This window comes from Solanum verrucosum, unplaced genomic scaffold (assembly GCF_900185275.1).
Source record: "Solanum verrucosum unplaced genomic scaffold, falcon-dt-bn FXZP01000073.1, whole genome shotgun sequence".
NCBI classification, from domain to species: Eukaryota; Viridiplantae; Streptophyta; class Magnoliopsida; order Solanales; family Solanaceae; genus Solanum; species Solanum verrucosum.
In genome coordinates, this window is record NW_026020298.1 from 1419289 (window position 1) to 1439287 (window position 19999).

Here is a 19999-nt window from a genome sequence, read left to right on the forward strand (position 1 = left end):
TTCTTGGGGTGTGATCATGTGATTATGGGCTGAATTAACTTATGGTTATTGATTATTACTGATTTAAATGCTTAATTGAAGTGGGTTTAATTGATAGTTGTGTTTTAAACTAAGATTTGTAGTTGCAAATGTAATTCGAACTTAGAATTCTGGGATTGCTTGAAAAAGGAGCCTTAGAATCAAAGCTTTCAATTGATGATTGTAGTTATTAGGTTGATATGGGTTTAGCTCGAAAGAGTAAATCCTAATATCGATTCTACCTATCTAACTCGAGAGAGTGGATGAATTATGGTGTGTGTTGTTCTTGTTTGCTAAGCTTGTTGATGTTCGAAAGAAATCACTTGAATCGAGATAGTTGTTCGAGAGAAAACTATCTCACCTATAGTCTAGCCTACCCACTAATATTTAGCTATTTATTAGTAGTTTCAATTACCCATATAGTGAAATTTGCCTATAATTGATCACATCCTGAGAATTCCTCTCTATATTGTTATTTCCTCCGTGTTTGATTGTGTTGTAGTTGATAATTGACAATCCAAACCCCCCCATCTAACATTCATGTCATTCCCTTAGATTTGTTTACATATCATAATAAACTTATCTTAAAAATATGTAGATGTTGAATTTGCGAAAATATGTCATCTTATTAAGATGCAAAATAAAAATAAGATAGTAGTTGAGTGTAAATATGTGTAATTTGTATGAAAATACATAAAATAGAATTTCCTAAAAATTAAAATTAATAAATAATAATTATACTAAAATTTTGTGATCTAAGACAGTAGTTGAGTGTAAATAGAGTTTGTGATATAAAATTTGTTTAATATAAAGTATAGTATATACATGTAAGTTGTTCTTTTTTAAAAAAAAATATGTGATGTTTATTATTTTATTTACATGTAGAGATAAGTTGACATTTGTAAAAGTGAGATGTAGTAAAATGATATGTGTATTCAAGTGTAGGAATTTATAAATTTTATAAAAATATATAAGTAACATTGGTAAAAGTGGTAGTAGAGTATAACAAAATAATAGGTCATGTGTAGAGAATAATAAATCTAAAATATAAAATTTATACCTTTATGTGTATGACATATATACGTATGTACCTTGTATTTGCAACCTGTTGGAATATTTAAAATTTGAAATAGCATGTTAAGAGATTAGAGTTTAGAAATATTTCATTCAAAAGTAAGAATAGACATTATATTTTATAAAGGGGTGATAAAAAAAAAAAGGCCAACTTCCCTAAAAGAATATATATTTTGAAAGGGTGATTATTTTAGCCTTATATATCGTTAAAGGTGATTATTTTTAAAAAAAAAACTAATTTCAAATTCATTTGAAAATCCCAACTTATGAGTTTTATTTTTTCCTACTTAAACACCTAAATGAATATTATTTCACCCTTTTGAACTTCATTTGGACATCTTTTAAAACTATAAGCCCTTCTTTTCAACTTAAGAAGCCTAAAAGAATGTTATAAGTAAAAATGCTAACCCATTTTTTAAGAAAATATCTTTGTATCATTTGTTCTAAAGGTGTCTCAATTAATTTCATAAACAAATAATATTAGTTCACGTAAAACAAGCTTCAAAATAAAAGGCAAACAATATATCAAAGCTTGTAAGTAAAGGTTAGCCAATATATCCAAACAATATAATTAAGACTCAAAAAGAGGAAGACTAAGAAATATTGGACTCCTAATTTGCGAGGCTCCAAGCGTTGCGATGATCCTAATTTGTTGTTGGCATAATATTTTAGGCCAATAAAGAGTTTCAAAGTAGAAACTCCAGTCCTCCAATTGTACATGAAACATAAGGAAAAAAAAGAGATTAGAAACTTAATATTGAGACAAAGAATCGATCAAACAAGTATGTGAACTTGAAGTGATACCTATGAATACAAGTTATATTCCAAAAAAATAAAAAAATTAAACAATATGTCATAAAAGAGAAGCAAACAAAGATGTGATATTATACTCAAATGAAGTATGTATTTCCCTCTTTAATCATGCGAGAAAGGAATCAACATGTGTTGGTACAAAAAGGTCTGCCTTTCTTCTTATTTAAGAAATATTTGTTTGTCATGTGAGGAATGGAGGGTAAAAAAAAAATATTTGATCCCTTCAAATAGTAAATAGATAGAGCTTAATTAAGATAAACTCGATTCGATTAAATTATAAGATGAAATATAAGTTATGAATAAGCTGAAACATGAAGCCCCACTGTTATTGACATAATATTTCTAAGGTTTCTTGGCTTAAATATCTCACAATGGCGTAAGTAGATTTATCATGGAGAGATGGTGCATAATTCAAGAAAAAGTGCAGGCATATACACTCTTAAACATATTTGTCCATTAATTCAGACTCTGTTTGGAGTACTTATTAAGTTTGAAAGTGAAGAATTAACATGACTGAAAATTTAACAATGCAATGTTCAACCATTTCCATCCATGCTTTCTTGAAATTGAGTTTAACCAAAGGATTACTCTAGAGATACGACTTTCAAGCTTTAACGCATTCAAAAGAGACGAAGACGTACAATGATTCAGCTTAATATGCAAACATTATATTAAGGAAAAATATTAGGATCAAATTTTCCCTTACCCGTAGCCCCTTTTAAGGAAAACAACAATAAGATCAGTAAATCTCTTTTTTTTTATCTGTGTCGACAACTTCTTCGGAGCGAAGCCAATCATCAAGGTTTAGGAACAGAAAATACTCAGTCTGTTATAATCAAGTAACTTTGAAGAAAATCAGGCAGTTTAATTCTCACACACTCAGTTTATGGAGAGTAGATTCCTAAAAGAACTAATGAATTCAAGCTCTAATGAAACCTCATACTAGCAACTCAATGAGTAAACATAGAAACTAACTTGACAGATACCAAGAGGAAGATTTAAATGATCACATATTTTCAAAAATTGAAAAATAAATAAATAAAATAACAACGAATACTGACCTTGTGTAGAGCAGCAAACTAGAACTTCAAAGCCAAGAGATTTAAACTTCGAACTTTCTCAAACTCTAATTCAAAAAAAATAAAAAATAGAAGGACCAGAAAAAGAAGGGAATTTTTGAACTCTAAAAAAAACTTGAAGTGTCTTACAATATTTGCTCTTTTGGATAGTTCTTTGAATTTCCTGGATGATTGTTGGATTGCTCTTGGATCCGTTTTTTCTCCATCGTTGCTCGAGAACCCAAGGGGTCCTTTATAGGCAATTTTGGTGAGGCTTCCATTCTCATATCCATAAGATTAAGGGTGAGATGAATCAAAATCTAATGGTTCTTCGTGTCCTTCACTTTTCAAGTGGAGTAATGGCGGTGGAGGGGCTTTTGAGGTCTACCATGGTTTAGAAAAGATGAAGGAAGAGATGTAAAGTTGACATAAGAAGGATATGATTGATGGATGGCGTGGGGAGATATATTGATGACCACCGGAAATTGCCATTTTTCGGTGATTTGTAGGCGGAAACGCTGGCAGAGAAGTGAGAGATCGATGGGAGAGGAGAGGAAAAGAGTTTGATGGGAAAGGGGCGATTTTTGGGAAGAGAAAATGTATGGGGAAGGAGAAAGTTCTGGGAAAAGTATGCGGCTGATGGGAATTGTACTTATTTTGGGAAAAGATGAAAACAATTTGGGATTTAAATTGGGCCGTCCAATCATTTGATCGGACGGTTAATAAAAATTAAGGAGTTTTTAAAATAATAGTAATAATAATTATATCTATATCTATATCTATATATATATTAAATAATGATAAAATCTTAATTAACTAGATAATGATAAAATCTTAATTAACTAGGACCATTAGATTTAATCGTAGGGTCAAGATTTTAGCTAAAGAAGCACAATACATGTGCTCGCCTACATGGCATACACGGATTGGCCAGTTTAAGGAGACTTGGATTGCCAAAATTGCTCAAATAAAAATCATTTAAATTTTAACTACTTCTTTATTAAATAGTAATAATTTATTAAATTTAAAATAATTATTTTGCAAGACTAGCTTATTTGATAAAACTAGTCACTCTTAATATTAAATTAAGATAAATAAGTAACTCATTAATTAATTAAGCTTTCTAATTTTGAACAATGTACGAAAAATATCTATTGCGACAAAGGAATTATATTTGAACAAAAAATAGATTCAATTCTTAAGAACAACATTTATTTTTATTTTTTTAAAATGAGAAAGTAAGTAGTATGATATATATATAATATATTTAATCTTTATAAGAAATAACATTTATGAAATAAATTTATCAAGTCAAATAAATAATTAAAATTCTTTTTGTACTCCTATAAAAATTTCATAACATATATATTTTATTATTATTATTATAATTATTATTATAGTTAAATGTGGAGAGCCAAAATTGGGTGTCAACAGACCACATTTGCACTTCATAATTGAATTTGAACACATACCGCTCCTTGTGGGTTCGATCCCAACTCTTCGTTGGGTTTTATACTAGTTAACGATTGTTTACACCTAGAATTGGATGAGGTGTACTTGAAACGTTAATCACTCTGCAAGCTGCAATATGTATTCGATTCCAGTTAGGATTCTTGGAGGCTACTCAACCCAAACCCTAATTTATGCTTATATAAAGGGTACTATATTTCTTTGAAAAGGCATCTTGAATATTCCGCAAATTCATGAAATATTTATATTTTCTTTCTCAAATAAATTTTGAATATCCCACAAATTCATGGAATATTCATAAAGAGATCAAAATCCAAATCATTCTAGTTCAAGAAATACATCACTGACGGTCCTCGAATCATGGATAAATCTTATAAGAGAAGAATCAAGGGAGGAACAGATTTTTACCCACAATGTTTATCAATAAAATTATATTTCTTCTTATTTTATTTGTGATTGCATTTTATTTTCTGTCACTTTAAAATTTGTTGCAAACAAGAATATTTGTACAACTAAATTCAATGACCATTTGAGGAATAGTGAAGGGAATTAATTTGGGCATATTGATGTCATTCTCATGTCATGCTTAGGAATTCATAATAAAATGCATCAAGGGGTCATTTGTATATTAAGGGGTTGTTTGGTACAAAAATTAATAACACGTGAATTAATAATATATGGATTAGTAATGTAGAGTTTATTTTTTATCAAGTATTTTGGTCCACTGCTTTCCACCCGATCTTGTGTTTGGTTTAAAATTCTAAAAAAATCTTATTTCCAATAATTATATCCTTGAATTATTATGAGATTTTTTAAATTTATATGATTAGATCAAGGTATATAACTACCAGACAATATTATTTTTTTGTGGCCTTCTAACTAGCTAGAAGAAGAACGATTTTGTCTTCATGTTTGTTATTTTTTTTCACTTGAATTATTTGAGAGAAAATAATTGTCATCTTAATGAATTAAGGGAAAAAGGACAAATATACCCATGAATTATCATAAATGGTATGTCAATACCCTCCGTTATACTTTAAGGTCGTATATACCCTTACCGTCATTCTTTTGGGTTGTGTATATCGTTGAAGTTAACGGGCGAACACGTAGCTTCATCTAAATGATTTACCCGATTTTATTTATTTATTACCCAAAAATCCACCCAACCCACAAAAAAAATGAATGGTGCCAAAATTCACTCTTCATTTTCATAAAAAAATCATCCTTCTATTCTTCTCAACCCACCATGACCATGGAATCAAGAACCCATCTTTCAAGAAAAAAGATGACTTGTTCACTAAAACTACTCTCTTCTTCACTTTCACTTCAAACTTTGTATCTTCCCCATTCCATCCAGCTTCAACATGTAACATTCCTTTCAAGTTCTGTCAATTTGGTGTCTTTCAAATTTTTTAAATCGATAGACTTTATGCTTGCTAACCAAAAAAAAAACTTCATCTTCATTTAGCATAGTAGGAATCTAGGTTATTGAGTGTTTTGTACATTATCTATTTCAAGAATATTTTCAATCCCTTTCAATAATAACAAATCAATTTGAGCTTGAAATTTTTTATTTGATTGTAGACCCACTCTAAGGCTTGAAGTTTTGTCCATCAATGATGGTAGTATCTCAACCCCTTTCTATAATAACAAATCGATTTGAACTTGAATTTTTTTATTAGATTGTAGACCCACTTTAAAGCTTGACGTTTTGTCCATTAATGATGGTAGTTCTCAACCCCTTTTAATACCAATAAATCAATTTGAGTTCGAAATTTTCGATTCAATTGTAGACCCATTTTTAAGCTTGAAGCTTTGTCCATCAATAGTGATATTGTTTCCTACCCCTTTCAACAATAATAAATTGATTTGAACAAAAAAAATGAATTTGATTTTTAGATTTTGATTGAAATAATATGCTTCTGGGTTTTTGTTTGTGAGATTTGGAGAATGGTGCCAATGAAAATGAATTGAAGAACATTTTTCCTTTTATTTGATATTTAGTGGAGATGAACAACTATGCTTTTTATTTTTAATTTTAAATGTCAAGGTATTTTAATTTAGGTCATGGGTGGGTAAGTTATGAAAAATGGGTGGATTTTCATTTTTTTGGATAAATAAAAAATATAAAATCAGGTAAATCATTTAGATGATGTCATGTGTCCATTCGTTAGTCTTAAGGGTATAGATGATACAAAATATTGACGGTATAGTATATACAACCTTAAACTATAACAGAGGGCATTGACATACCATTTATGATAGTTCGAGGGTATATATGTCATTTTTCCCATGAATTAATCATTCACAAAAGGTTAATTTACAATTTAAAAATTAGAAAAAGGATCTGAAAAATATTCCAACTTTGGCCGAAATTGCTATTACGATACCAAACTTTATGGAGGACCTTTTACCCCCCTGCACTATTTAATAGTGTATGTTAAAAGTATATATGTGCCCACGTAGACATATTACTATTTAAAACGATGCAATATTTATGATGTCCATGTAGACACATATATACCTTCAAAATACACTATCAAATAGTGCAAGGGGGAAAAGTCATTTTCAAAGTTTGGTATCGTAACAACAATTTCGACCAAAGTTGGAGTATTTTTCAGACACTTTTCCCTTAAAAATTAGACATCTACTTTCAAAAGCGAAAAAACAATAAATAGTACTCCCTCCATCCCATTTTATGTGGCACCATTTTCTTTTTGGTCAGTCCCAAAAAGAATGTCACATTTCTTAATATGGTAAGTATTTAACGGTACAATTCCTCTTTTACCCTTGTTGGTCCCACTTAATCTTAAAATAATACTCCAATACATTTATGAGGATAGAGAAAAGTGAGTCTACTTTTTAAAGGGCAATTTGGTAAACATTTCAAAGTCTTGATTTATTTCTTAAACTCCGTGCCCGGTCAAATGTTGCCACATAAAATGGGACGGAGGAAGTAGTAAAATTGAATAAATCGTCTACTTTTACACACTTTTAAAATTACAAATCTTATAGTTTTAATATGTATGCAATTTTATAAAATCTTTAAAATACAAATAATCATAAAATCATATATATCAACAAATTTTCAACCAATAAATAAGTAACTCACATTTCAAATATTATATTAATTTTTATTGAATCTATTTAGCAACAAACAACTCTCTCTATATAAATCTCATGGTACTAAATTATATGCATTACTAATACCACCAAATAAAAGGATATATTATATGTATGGTGTAAAACTAATACATATATTAATTATACATAAATTCAAAATTTCTACAAAATATTATACTAAATAATAGTATCATACAAAATGCATGAACTTTACCAAATGACTCATAATTTTTTTCTTGGAGTATGTGAGTACACGTGACGAGCAGAGAGAAAGGTTCATTGATTACCCACCGCAATTTGACACACACTATACTCCATTTACACACACAAAAAAAAAAAAATACTCAATTCACACCCATTGTCGATATTAGTTTGAAGAGTAGTGCATTTAGCACAATGATGCACATTTCCACTTGTGACAGAATAATGCAATGAATATATAATGGGCCTGCTCTGTAAAGTTCTTGTGACCACACATCAATACAATTTATTTATTTGGAAGAAGAAAAAAAAACTTAGAATGGTTTTGTGACCAAGAAATTGGAAGTTGTCATTTTTAAAAAGTAAGATATTTTTTAATAAAATATTTTTAAAAAAAATATAGTAACTCTTTAGTAGTTTTTTTATTATGTCTAAGTAAATTTAGAAGAACATTAATAATGTCACTTATTTTAAAATAAAAGCAACAATTATTTAGAGGGGGGAGGAAATAATAGTTCTATTTATTAGGTTGTTGTTTTTGGGAGGCATGTGAAGAAAGCAGGGAGTTGGGAGAAACAAAGCTATTCATACTGTTCCTCTTGTGACTTTGCTTCCTAGTTGGTATTACATTTATTTATTAATTACTCTTTTTTGTGTGTGTATATATATGTTGTCAAGTGTTTTTTTTTATTATTTATGTAAAGAAGATATGAAGAGAATGAGGGGTCAGGCCATGTTTTCCCTCTCTTTCTTATATTGGATGCTCTCTGTTTCTCCTTATGGTAATTATTTCTATTAATTAATTAATTAATTTCTTATATAATTTTGAATTTGAATTTGAATAAAGAGTAGTTTTAGTGGCTTAATATTGTTGTTATTACTGCAGATGGGCCACTCTATGATTCTTCAGCTTTCTCTGAGGTAATTACATACCTCCTACATTTTCTTCTCATATTTATTTCCTTTCTTCACTTTTTTTATTTTTTATTTTTAAAAAATAACACATAGGTTTTTTGTTTTCATGTTTTATGCTTATCATTAATTATTTTTCAAGATTTAATACTAACCATCAATTATAATAAAAATAAGAGAATAATAATTTATTAAAATAAATAAAACATTTCTTTTGATACAAAAACCATGTATTCGAAGTTGTACTATTTTATTACATATATCCATTTTTCTTTTTTCCACATAGTAAATTATTTTTGTTCTAAAATATTGGGTTTATTTATCTCATTAGAAAATTACTCATTTTCAAAAATAGTAAAATGTATTTTATTAACTTATTCTTGGTAAATATCTTTAAGAAAATGTAACTTTTTAGTGGTTTTTCAATTATGTAAAACTCTATTTATTTAATAAAGGGTTAAATTGAAAAATATCATTAAAACATCACTTTCCATCCTTAGTATGCATCTGAGCACATATATCTTCTTCTTCTTTTTTTTTAATAAAAAAAACAAGTTTGTAATCATAAAATCAAATGTTCCGTGATTATATATTTGTATGTATACGCTGCTTTGTCGATATACGTTTGATGCTATGAAGAACGAAAATTTTTAGAATGGTTGAGGCCCAATCAACAATAGTTGTGTGAGGCTCCATTCTTCTTTTGACACTTAAATAGTGGGCCCTTTTCTTACTTTTTACATGTTATCCACCACTTCTCTTCTACTCACTCCTCTCTTTTTTTTTTTTTACTCCTAATAAATATCTATTTTTTAAATGCATAATTAAATAATTATTACATCTGATAAAAAAATATAGATGAACATATTTTCTGTTAAATTATTTAAAAACTTTTAGAACTATTAATTTTACAAATAAACTTACTGCTCAATATTTTTTAATAACAACCGACGAATTTATAAACGATTTAAAAAAATTATGCAGGGTAAAGCAAATCACATAGTGAAATTTAAGTCTTTTGAATTAAAACTTTCAATACTTAATTTATTCTTCAAGAATCAATTGGTTTCGACAACGTTTCAATTAACTACTCATTATATATTATTATTATTATTATTATACGTTTTCCATATATCAAGAGCTCTTCACATTCACTTACAAGTTTATTTCTTTAGCGTTTTTCCATTAAGTATTTTAAAAGATTGTAACTAAAAAAAATTTAAAAAAATTAACTGATAATCTATGTTAAGATAATGACTGCACATATATGAACTAAAGTCTAAGACAAAACAAAAAGAGCTATCAAATAATAAATTTGAATAAATTTAGTTTTTGAAAAATGCTAATAATTAAGAAACTGTATTTTTTTTAGTTAATTTTATACTATTAACAATATTGAATAATAAGATTATTTTTAATATTCAGTCATGAGAACGTTTTCATTTGACAAAAAATATTTATTAGTATTTTTATTAATTATATCAATTGTTTACTTATATAGTTGGGAGTTAGATATTTATTAGGACTCATGAGTAAAAAGAATTAAAAAAAAAAAAAAAAAAAAAGAAGAGTGAGTGGAAGGAGAATAGTAAAAAAGTAAAAGAATGGATCTACTATCCAAGTGTCAAAAGAAGAATGGAGCCTCACACAATTATCCTTGGTTGGGCCTCTACCATTGTAAAATTTTTCATGAAGAACTCCTACGTAAAGTGTAATTTTCAAATTAGGTAGTGGGTGCTCTTTGTGGGCTGACCCAACCCTCTTAGAAAAGACGGCATAAAATTACTTCTCTATGAGAAGTTAGAAAAGTAGTATAGGGTTGTTGGTAGCTGATTAGAGTTATGTAGGTATTGTAAAGTTTAGTTATGCGGAAGTTTATATATTATTTTATGCCGAAATTAGTTATTCATAAATTACTTATACATGTATTCGTTATTTCACCCTTTAGCATATATAAAATAATATATAGATTTTCTCATAACTTATATTGTTGTGATGAAAACCCAAAAATAAAGAACACAAAGTTTAATCGTGGAAAAATCCTTCAAATTGAAGGTAACAACCGCAGGATCGACAAGATCTAAATTGCTTTACTATAACAATAAGAGGGTTACAAATATTCTCCTAAATGGCAACACAACAATTCCAAATACGAAGAAACAATAGCTACACCAACACAAGTAAATAGAAAGAAAACCACTAAAACCCATCTATTTTTCAGGACCTAAAACTGGATCTTGCTAATCTTCGAATCTGATCTCCACCGTTCAAATCCAACACCAAGATGTTAGAAACACTCAGTTACAATTTCAGCCCGATGTAAAAATTATTGAATCAGACAACGTGATCTGAAGGTTGCTTGACGGAGAAAAACCTCTCTTGTTGAAAGATCTCTCAAAAACATTTCTTATATCCTAATGTTTTTCAAAGACAATACTAATGAGCAAATGAATAATTCTCTCAAAAGGCTTGTCGTTAGGGTCGTAGGGATAGGACTAGTAAAGTAAGGCCTTACCTTAGTCTTGCAAGTCTTTTCGTGTGCATGTATGTTTTCTTGTTCTCAGATGCTACATAAATTAACTGCTCTTTAACACATTCCTTAGCTGAATAACTTATCTTAGTCCACCTTTTAGGTTCTTACGCCTTATCCGCCTCATTGAGGCAATTACCAGTCAACATTAGTTGGAATGTGATCTTTGACTTCTTATCCGGATCTATCTACACTCTCATCTCGTGCAAAGCGCTAACTATCTGAAGGAAGGGTACAGAGTTGATCCTCGCACCTAACTCTAAGCGCTAGTTGATCTTATTTATAGAGTGGTGTTTTTTCTGTATAAAGCTAAAATCATTTTCAAATAGGACTACAATTTCATTCCCTTTCTGAATATGATTGGGAACTTAAAAAGGAGAATTATTCCAATCATTTTCAAATAGGATTAGGTCATGAGCATTTGGCCGGAACATGGACATAACCCAACAAACTCTACCTCCAGCCAAGGGGCTAAATTGACTTCAAGTTGAGGAACTCTTGAATAATTCTCGTAAAGTGACTTCATCTCATCTTTCATGGCTTCAACCAACTTATCTCTATGAGTATCATGCTTGACTTCGTCATAACCTTTAGGTTCTTCCATGTCAGTCAAAAGGATATTCTCATTAGGAGAATAGCGTGTTGAGATTTGCTTCTCCCTAGTAGATCTTCTACAAGAGGTTTCTGGAGCATATGAAGTATTCATCTGAACATGGGCTGGTTGATGATCAACCATAACATCATCAATGGGAGAATCTATATGTTCTACACTCGATGATCATTATCTCCATTATTATCTTGGGTTTCTTCATGTGCAAAAAATGTATCAATAATAGTGATTGGATCAACATTAACTAAGCTCTCATCAGTTTGAGAATCTGGTTTCTCGATCTTGTTAATATCTTCACTAGTTTAATCTCCAAAGAACACAACATCACGACTTCTGATAAGCTTCTTGTCAACTGGATCATAAAAGGTATCCAAACTCATCTTGATCATAACCAATGAAGATGCACTACTTAGTTCTAACATTCAATTTCAACCTCTCATATTTTGGAACATGCACGCAAGATTTACACCCAAACATTTTCAAGTGATCATAGGAAACATCCTTAGCAAATCAAACTCTGTTTGCAACATCACCATCCAAAGCAACAAAGACAAATTGATAACATAAACAACAATTTTAAGTGCTTCAGCCCAAAAGGAATTTGGGAGTTTAGCCTCTGAAAACATACATCTAACTCTCTCAACTAGAGTGGTATTCACCCTTTCTGTCAAGCCCTTCAATTAAGGAGTATTTGGCGGAGTCTTCTAATGACGAATTTTTTGCGATTTGTAGCAATTATCAAAGGAATCAATATGCTCATTGTCATTGTCAGTCCAAATATATTTAAAGTTTTTTTTCCATTTGTCTTTCAGATAAGACTTGAAACTCCTTAAACACACCAAGTACTTGATATTTGTATTTTAAAGGATATTCTCAAAGTTTGTGAGAATGATCATCAATGAAAGTTGCAAAGTGAAGTGCAACACCTCTTGACTTCACTTTAAAAGGACCACACAAATCAAAGTGTACTAGCTCCAGTAGTTCGGATTTTCTTGAAAGAGGATGATGATAACACTCAAATTACCCTCAAAACAAGTTAAAAGGATAAGCGATTGTTGTTAATAAAATTATCCAACTAAGAGTCGGAGTTGAATCCCACAAGGAACAATTTGCTGATAATTGAAAAGACAAAGAATGAATAGATACAAGCTTGAACCTAGACTTAAGAATTTATATGATTATCAATATCAAGAGTGATTTTGGTAACCAAATGATGGCTCTGAGAAAACACAATATCGAGCAAGGGATAGATGAGTATTGAGAAATTCGAAATTCAATCAACACTCAATGATCCATTGCAATTCAACAGTGCTAAATCAATCATAGATAGGCTAGATCATCATTAGTCAACACTAATCTATTTTTGGTCTTAAAGTGTTATATCAATAAATCTCTTTTTGGTCTCAATCGTGTTCAACAACAAAGTAATCCAAGACTTAAATCTAAACCTCTATTTCTAGCAAGTTTAGCATTCAACAAAGTAGACCTAAATTATCTCCTTTCGGTCTCAAATTTGGGACTCAAAGCCAAATATGATTAATAATTCTCTATTTCACGAATTCTCTTTCGAGCAATCCACAAAGATCAGAAGCTAGATTTGAGTGTACACTCTTAAATCATTAATTCAAGCATGAAAACTAGATTAAACTCTTTTCATTAAATTAAGCATGGAATCAAGGAATCACAAAAGCAATAGATTAAGCATATTTTTAATCTCACGATCACCAATACTTGAAGAATTATGACTCAACTCATAGAAAGAATCATATTCCAATAAATTATCACACAAAAATCAATTCGGCACTAGAATAAGAGAAGAATCATCTAACACATTTACAATCCTCCTCGCACAAACATCACGTTGTTGCGGAACCCAAATATATAAAGAGTGATGAAATCACAACTGTTATATCTAAAGACAGATAATAAATAGTAAATGAAACAACAATAAAAAGAACACCGAGAATTTACAAAGTTCGATAAAATTTTCTTTTTGTTTTGCCTAATCCTCGGACACAACCAACCAATATTTATTTTAATCCAAAAGAATACAAGTGAAATGCTATAAAAGAGGAAGAAAATCAAATATCTTAGAAGATAAAAAGGTGCGCAAGTGAAGGTGTATTACAAATAAATCAAGAGCTATCTATTTATAAAAATAAATTCCTCCTCCTGAATGACATCACTATATGTCAAAATGTCAAGGTTTTAGGCCTGAGAGAAAGGGAACAAATTGCCGGTCAAGATAAAGATTTTAGGTCTCTGATAATAGAAGATATGGAATTCAACCACGGACGGACAATTGATAACAACAATTGAAAGCTAACATATGTTGAATCTTTTTCCAAGTCAAACGAGTAAGTGACGATTTGGAAGATGACTACTTTAAAACACTCTGTTTCTGTTTGCCGTGTATAATAAGACTAGTTTTACTTTAAATGAGCCGGACAGATCCATGTAATTTTTACAAGTCAGAGCAACACTATATTTCATGATTTCTATATTCTTTCGAGATTGGTAAGGCACATTTTTATTTAGGATATCAATGAATAAATCACAATACATGATGAAAGTCCATTATTTAATTTTTGCAAGTGTGAAATTCTGGGTGGAGAAGGGTGGTTCGCCGGCCAAGAGGAAGAGGGCTCTCTCTGCGACGCATCTCATCAACAAGTGAGAATCCGCAATCAACAATTTCATGCTCAATTTTAAAAAGGAGTGAATTGCTCTTATTGGACTTAGCAATTGCGATTAATGACATATTAAAAAGAAAAATATCATCACCCTCAAAATTAATGAAGTCATCAACATAAGAATTAAGAGTATAGTTCATTACTTCTAAAATGACCTTAGGTGTTTTAGGAATATTGTCCCATAGAAACGCTCCATTCCATTTGGGCATCCCTCTATGCACACCGGGTGTAAAGTTTCTGCGATTTGTGGGATCATGTAAGCCCGGTGCCATTCAGGGGATCCTCTTCAAACTAGCGTTCAAACTTGCTGACGTGTCTGTCTCTTCTTTCTTTTTACATGACTTTAGGCCACGAATTCCTGCCTTTACCAACAGAAGTTCTGATTGGCATGACGTTATGATGGAACTGGCCAGTAATGAATATGTAATGATCCTAGCTGCTCTTGCTGATGATTCTTCGAAGATGGCTTACCTCCGAAGATTTCATTCAGTTCATTCTTTAGTATTATTCTAATGCCACGTGTTTTCATCTTGCGTGGCTATGTGTTCACAGTAATTTACCCCCATACATAGTTATGTATAAATTTTAATTTCGTGTGTTTAGTGCAGTGGTTTGAAGATGATGTGTGAACTAATCAATATCATAAATACTGTGAATAACAATGAGGTTGGACAAGAGACAGTGAAAATTTCATTAGAATTACTGGCATTGTAGATGACAGTTTCTTCCATTTCAGACTTCACGTAGTCATCTCCATCTTCTTGTTCTGGAGGAGAAAACTACACAAGTTCGATGACCATTTGAGGAACTAACTCTATATATGACTGTGATGGCTATTACAGAGACATAAGAGATGTATTTTTAAAGGATCCTCAGACCAGCAATTGCAGTATAGTGCATTTTTCACAAATTTGAGAATGTTTTACCATCATTTTAATGTATAATTTGCTGTGTAGTGCAAACAATACCCAGAAAATCCACTTTATGGTGGGGGAATTCTAAAGGATAAGTTGCCGGAGTTTCAATTGTTTACGAGGGAAGATGGAATAACAGTCAATTTGCCTATTTTCAAACTACAAGATATCACCCCTGGCACCATTTATTCTTTTTCCAGTTGAGTACATGTTTTCTCTCCAGTTTTATCCCAAATTATGATAAAATGATTTATCAGGGAAGAAAGTTAATATTTTTATTTTTTTGACAGCTTGGATTAAGATAAAAAATGCAGATTCTGCTGTCATAACAGCAAGCGTGGGTGACAAAGATTCAGACGAATTATGTGTAGGCACTGTAGATGCTAAGGCAGGATGTTGGTCTTTCCTCAAGGGTGGATTTGTAGCGTCTTCACTTAATATATCTTCCATATACTTAAAGGTGTGTGTATATTTGTTGCCTTGCTCATAATGTGTTAGTATCTACATGCATATCAAGTATTTCTTTCATCTTGCAGAATTCAGATGAACAAGACTTAGAAATTGAGATTGCTAGTGCTTCATTGCAGCCTTTCACTGAGCAGCAATGGTTGTTGAATCAACAAACAAAAATTAATATGGTAAATGTGTTGATTAGTGCTTTCTAATTTCATTTGATTGAAAAAATGAATAGAAGTTTGGTTCAGGCAAGGAAGCGCGCTGTTACTATCCACATCTCAAATAAACAAGGAGTTAGACTTGAAAATGCATCACTAACAGTAGAACAAGTTTCCAAAGATTTCCTCCTTGGATCTGCTATTGCATATACCTTTATTGGTAATACCCCCTATCAGGTTTGTCCATCATACTGCAGTAGCGACATATATAGTCACACAGTTTAGTTTTTTTATTTATTTTCTTTCCAGAAAGTGAGGTTTGTTCCTTTTTCAGGACTGGTTTCTCGAGCGATTCAATGCTGCAGTTTTTGAAGATGAAATCAAGTGGTATACGACAGAGCCCAAACAGGGGCAACTTAACTATACTTTAGCAGATGAGTTGCTAGAATTTGTTAGGAGAAACCAGATCACAGTTAGAGGTCACAATATTTTCTGGGAGGACCCTAAATATACACCAGTCTGGGTTCAAAATCTTACAGATTCTGAGCTGAAATCAGCTGTAAACTCCAGGATTCAGAGTCTTATGTCCAAATACAAAGATGAATTTGTTCACTGGGATGTTAACAATGAACTACTTCACTTTAATTTCTACGAGCAAAGGCTGGGACCAAATGCCACACTTGAATTTTACAGGACAGTACACCAACAAGACCCTTTGGCAACTTTGTTCCTCAATGAATTCAATGTGGTGGAAACTTGTGATTCTACATCCACTGTTGATAAATATATCGCAAAGATTAGGGAGCTCAAAGAAGATGGCATGTCAATGAATGGAATTGGCCTTGAGGGTCATTTTGGAGCTCCTAACCCCCCTCGAATAAGAGCTACTCGTGACAAATTAGCAACGTTGGGGCTTCCCATTTGGCTCACAGAAGTCGATATCAGTGATACATTTAGCAAGGAAACACAGGGCATTTACTTGGAACAAGTATTAAGGGAGGGCTTCTCACATGCAGCAGTGGATGGGATAATGCTGTGGAGTGCCATTAGGAGAAACAAATGTTACAGAATGTGCCTTACAGATCCAGACTTAAATAACCTACCAACTGGTAATGTAGTGGACAAGCTTCTCAAGGAATGGGACACTGGAGTTCTCAAGGGCCAAACAGATGACCATGGCTCTTACAGCTTCTATGGTTTCCTTGGTGAATACAAACTTACTGCTAGTTATGGGGGTAAAGTTGTCGATGCAGCATTCTCCCTTAGCCCCAGCCATGAGACTAAGCATTTTAGTGTTCAACTATGACTCATCGACTCGTTCAGATGTATGCATTTTCTTTTTCTTGTCTCAAATTCAGAGAAGAAAGAACACAAAAAATGTATCAGACAGCAAGCCTAACTAAGAAAATCTTGTTATCATCAAGTAATTACTATAATGCATCAGCTTTGCCCTTTTAGCTGGACAACAACTAAAAATATATTTTCGCTCAAAGTCTCTTGATTTCGATTTGGCATAATTAAGTTTGAGATGGGGAACATTAGTTGAACTGATAAATACTATATATTAAGAAGTAAGTATATATCCCTAGCTATACCAAGTTTTGGTGATGAAGGGATATATTTACAATTACAATTAAATAAACCGTTAACGTTTGGAACTATCAAAGTATGCTAAAGGTCCAACAATAGCAGCATTAATGTAAGTAGCAGGCTCTGAATGACTATAATCAGTACGTTCATCTGGGAAGAAATCATTTTGATTTGGACCTCCGATAATGGCTCCAACTAATATGTTAGGGTTAGGATTTGCTGTATAGTAGAATGGTTGAAATCCAGCTTCACAACCAAATGATTGTGGATGCATTGCCAAAGAAGGTAAAGATGATCCTCTATGGTGAATTCTTCTTGGGTAGTTATGCCCATACCCAACCATGTATGACATTTTCATTGGATTATTTCCCAAGATATAGTCCACCTAAAATCAAACAGTAACAAAATTAAAGAATGACGACATTTAATTAATGTATAAAAAGGATTTGATTTTTACCTGTCTTTTTGCAACGCTTCTAATTGTCTTTTCTGTAACGACGAGGCTTCCACAGTTGAAAGTATGCTTTTTAGTTGCCATGTATTTAGCATAAGTGGTGAGCAGAGAAGTAATGGATGTCACATATTGAAGGTTTTCTTCAGGTAGCTTGTAAAGTAAGCCCCCTGTACGTACGTAATAATATATTAGTCGCAATTAATTAAAACCAACAACAAGTAGTCCAGCTCCAGCCTCACCTTTTGTATATTGGGTACTTGTATAAGGTGAGTTGGGTAGTACTTTACATACAAAATCTTCCGCATGTTGTTTGAATGAATCAAATCTATTGTCATTTCCAACCACGCTTCTCTGCATTATATCTTATTATTAGAGACAATTTAATACTAGTAGTCTAATAAAATTTAGGGAAAAACGACAAATATACCCCTGAATTATCGTAAATGATATGCAGATACTCTTCGTTATACTTTTGGACATTACTGCCCCTGCCGTCTAAAACTAGAGCATATATACCCTTTATATGAACGGACATACACGTGTCATAATCTTATTCATAGATCCGACATTTATTAAATATCGGATCGACGGATAAGATTGCGCCACGTGTCCCTATTTAGTCTTCCGTTAGAGTGAAGGGCATATACGCTCTACTTTTTTGACGGCATGGGGCACTAATATTTCAAAAATATGATAAAGGATATTTACATACCATTTACGATAGTTCGGGTATATTTGTCCTTTCTCCCAAAAAAGAATAATGTCATTACCCTTGACATAAGAACATGAGCACCAGCATACTTGTTGTCCCAGCTGAATAAATCTGGTACATCATTGGCTCCCAATGTATTTATCAAGTTTAAGTAAGAAATGTCATTTGTTGCTCTCAATAGCCATGCTGCTCCCCAATATAGCTCATCCTTATAACCAGAGTATGAGCAATAAAATGGGCAAGCTGCAGAGCCTAGTGAATCACTATAAGACCCTCTGTATTGAACTGCAAACTTAAACACTTTAACTGCATTCCCCAATAACTTTTTCGAGTAAACTGGATCAACAGACCGGAAAACTAATGAGGCAGCAGCTAAAGCAGCAGCCATTTCTCCAGCAACATCAGAACCAGGATTGCTGGGAGACACATAATAGACGCTACGGACAGTGTCCATATCTTCAGGCCTTTCCCAACACTTATGATCAGCATTTGGATCACCAACACCAACGAATAACTTGTTTGGAGCAGCATTTGCACATTTTAGAAAGTAATCAGTGGCCCAACGGATGGCAGCCCGTGCATTCTGTAATTGGGAGCCCATTCTCTTCCCATACTCAAGTGTGTTCCAAGAGAGCATTGTGGTAGTATATGCCATTGGGAAATTGAACTTGACATTATCACCAGCATCATAATACCCTCCACTTAAGTCCACCTGCACAAAATCATATATTCACATCTATCACATATTATCTTTGGGAACTAATAATGAAAAAAAAAAGAAAAAAAAAGAGTAAAAAAGTTACTTTAGCAAGTGAACCATCTTGAAGTCCAGAATTACCCCTCCAAGAGAGTCGTTGGTTGGGGGGGAGTTTGCCAGATCTTTGTCCTTCAAAGAACAAAATGGACTTTTCAAGAGCATTTCTATAGTCTAATTGGGCAGTACCCAAAGAGAAGAAGAGAATGAGGCAAACACAAACTTTCATTCTATACATTTGGGCTTGGCTTGTTTAGAGTTAGTAAAGGAATATATAGGCCGAATCCCTCAATCACAACAACGCAAATTATGGCTTTTTACCAATCAACTGTCTTTTTCTTTATTCAAAAATTGCTTCAGTATACATATATATAGAAAGACGCGAAAAGGTAATCCATGTCACAAGGAAGCGCCTCCTAATCTCTTACAACTAAACTAGTTTAGGTTGACCAACAATTC

At 31.9% G+C, this 19999-nt stretch overlaps 2 protein-coding genes across 2 annotated transcripts; one reads left to right on the plus strand and one right to left on the minus strand.

The window, feature by feature from the left end:
- The first annotated feature begins 8336 nt into the window (after positions 1-8336).
- On the plus strand, positions 8337-17464 carry LOC125834755 (endo-1,4-beta-xylanase 5-like). The gene is made up of 7 exons (XM_049513905.1): positions 8337-8539; positions 8644-8678; positions 15459-15615; positions 15707-15876; positions 15953-16054; positions 16121-16267; positions 16365-17464. Exons 1-7 carry the CDS (start codon positions 8425-8427, stop codon positions 17334-17336), a joined length of 1698 nt encoding a protein of 565 aa, XP_049369862.1. The 5' UTR covers positions 8337-8424; the 3' UTR covers positions 17337-17464.
- Positions 17465-17637: 173 nt separating this feature from the next.
- Positions 17638-19781, minus strand: LOC125834757 (endoglucanase 3-like). The gene is made up of 5 exons (XM_049513907.1): positions 19590-19781; positions 18845-19498; positions 18314-18425; positions 18078-18241; positions 17638-18005 (listed from the first exon to the last, which is right to left on the minus strand). Exons 1-5 carry the CDS (start codon positions 19776-19778, stop codon positions 17676-17678), a joined length of 1449 nt encoding a protein of 482 aa, XP_049369864.1. The 5' UTR covers positions 19779-19781; the 3' UTR covers positions 17638-17675.
- Between the last annotated feature and the right edge of the window lie 218 nt (positions 19782-19999).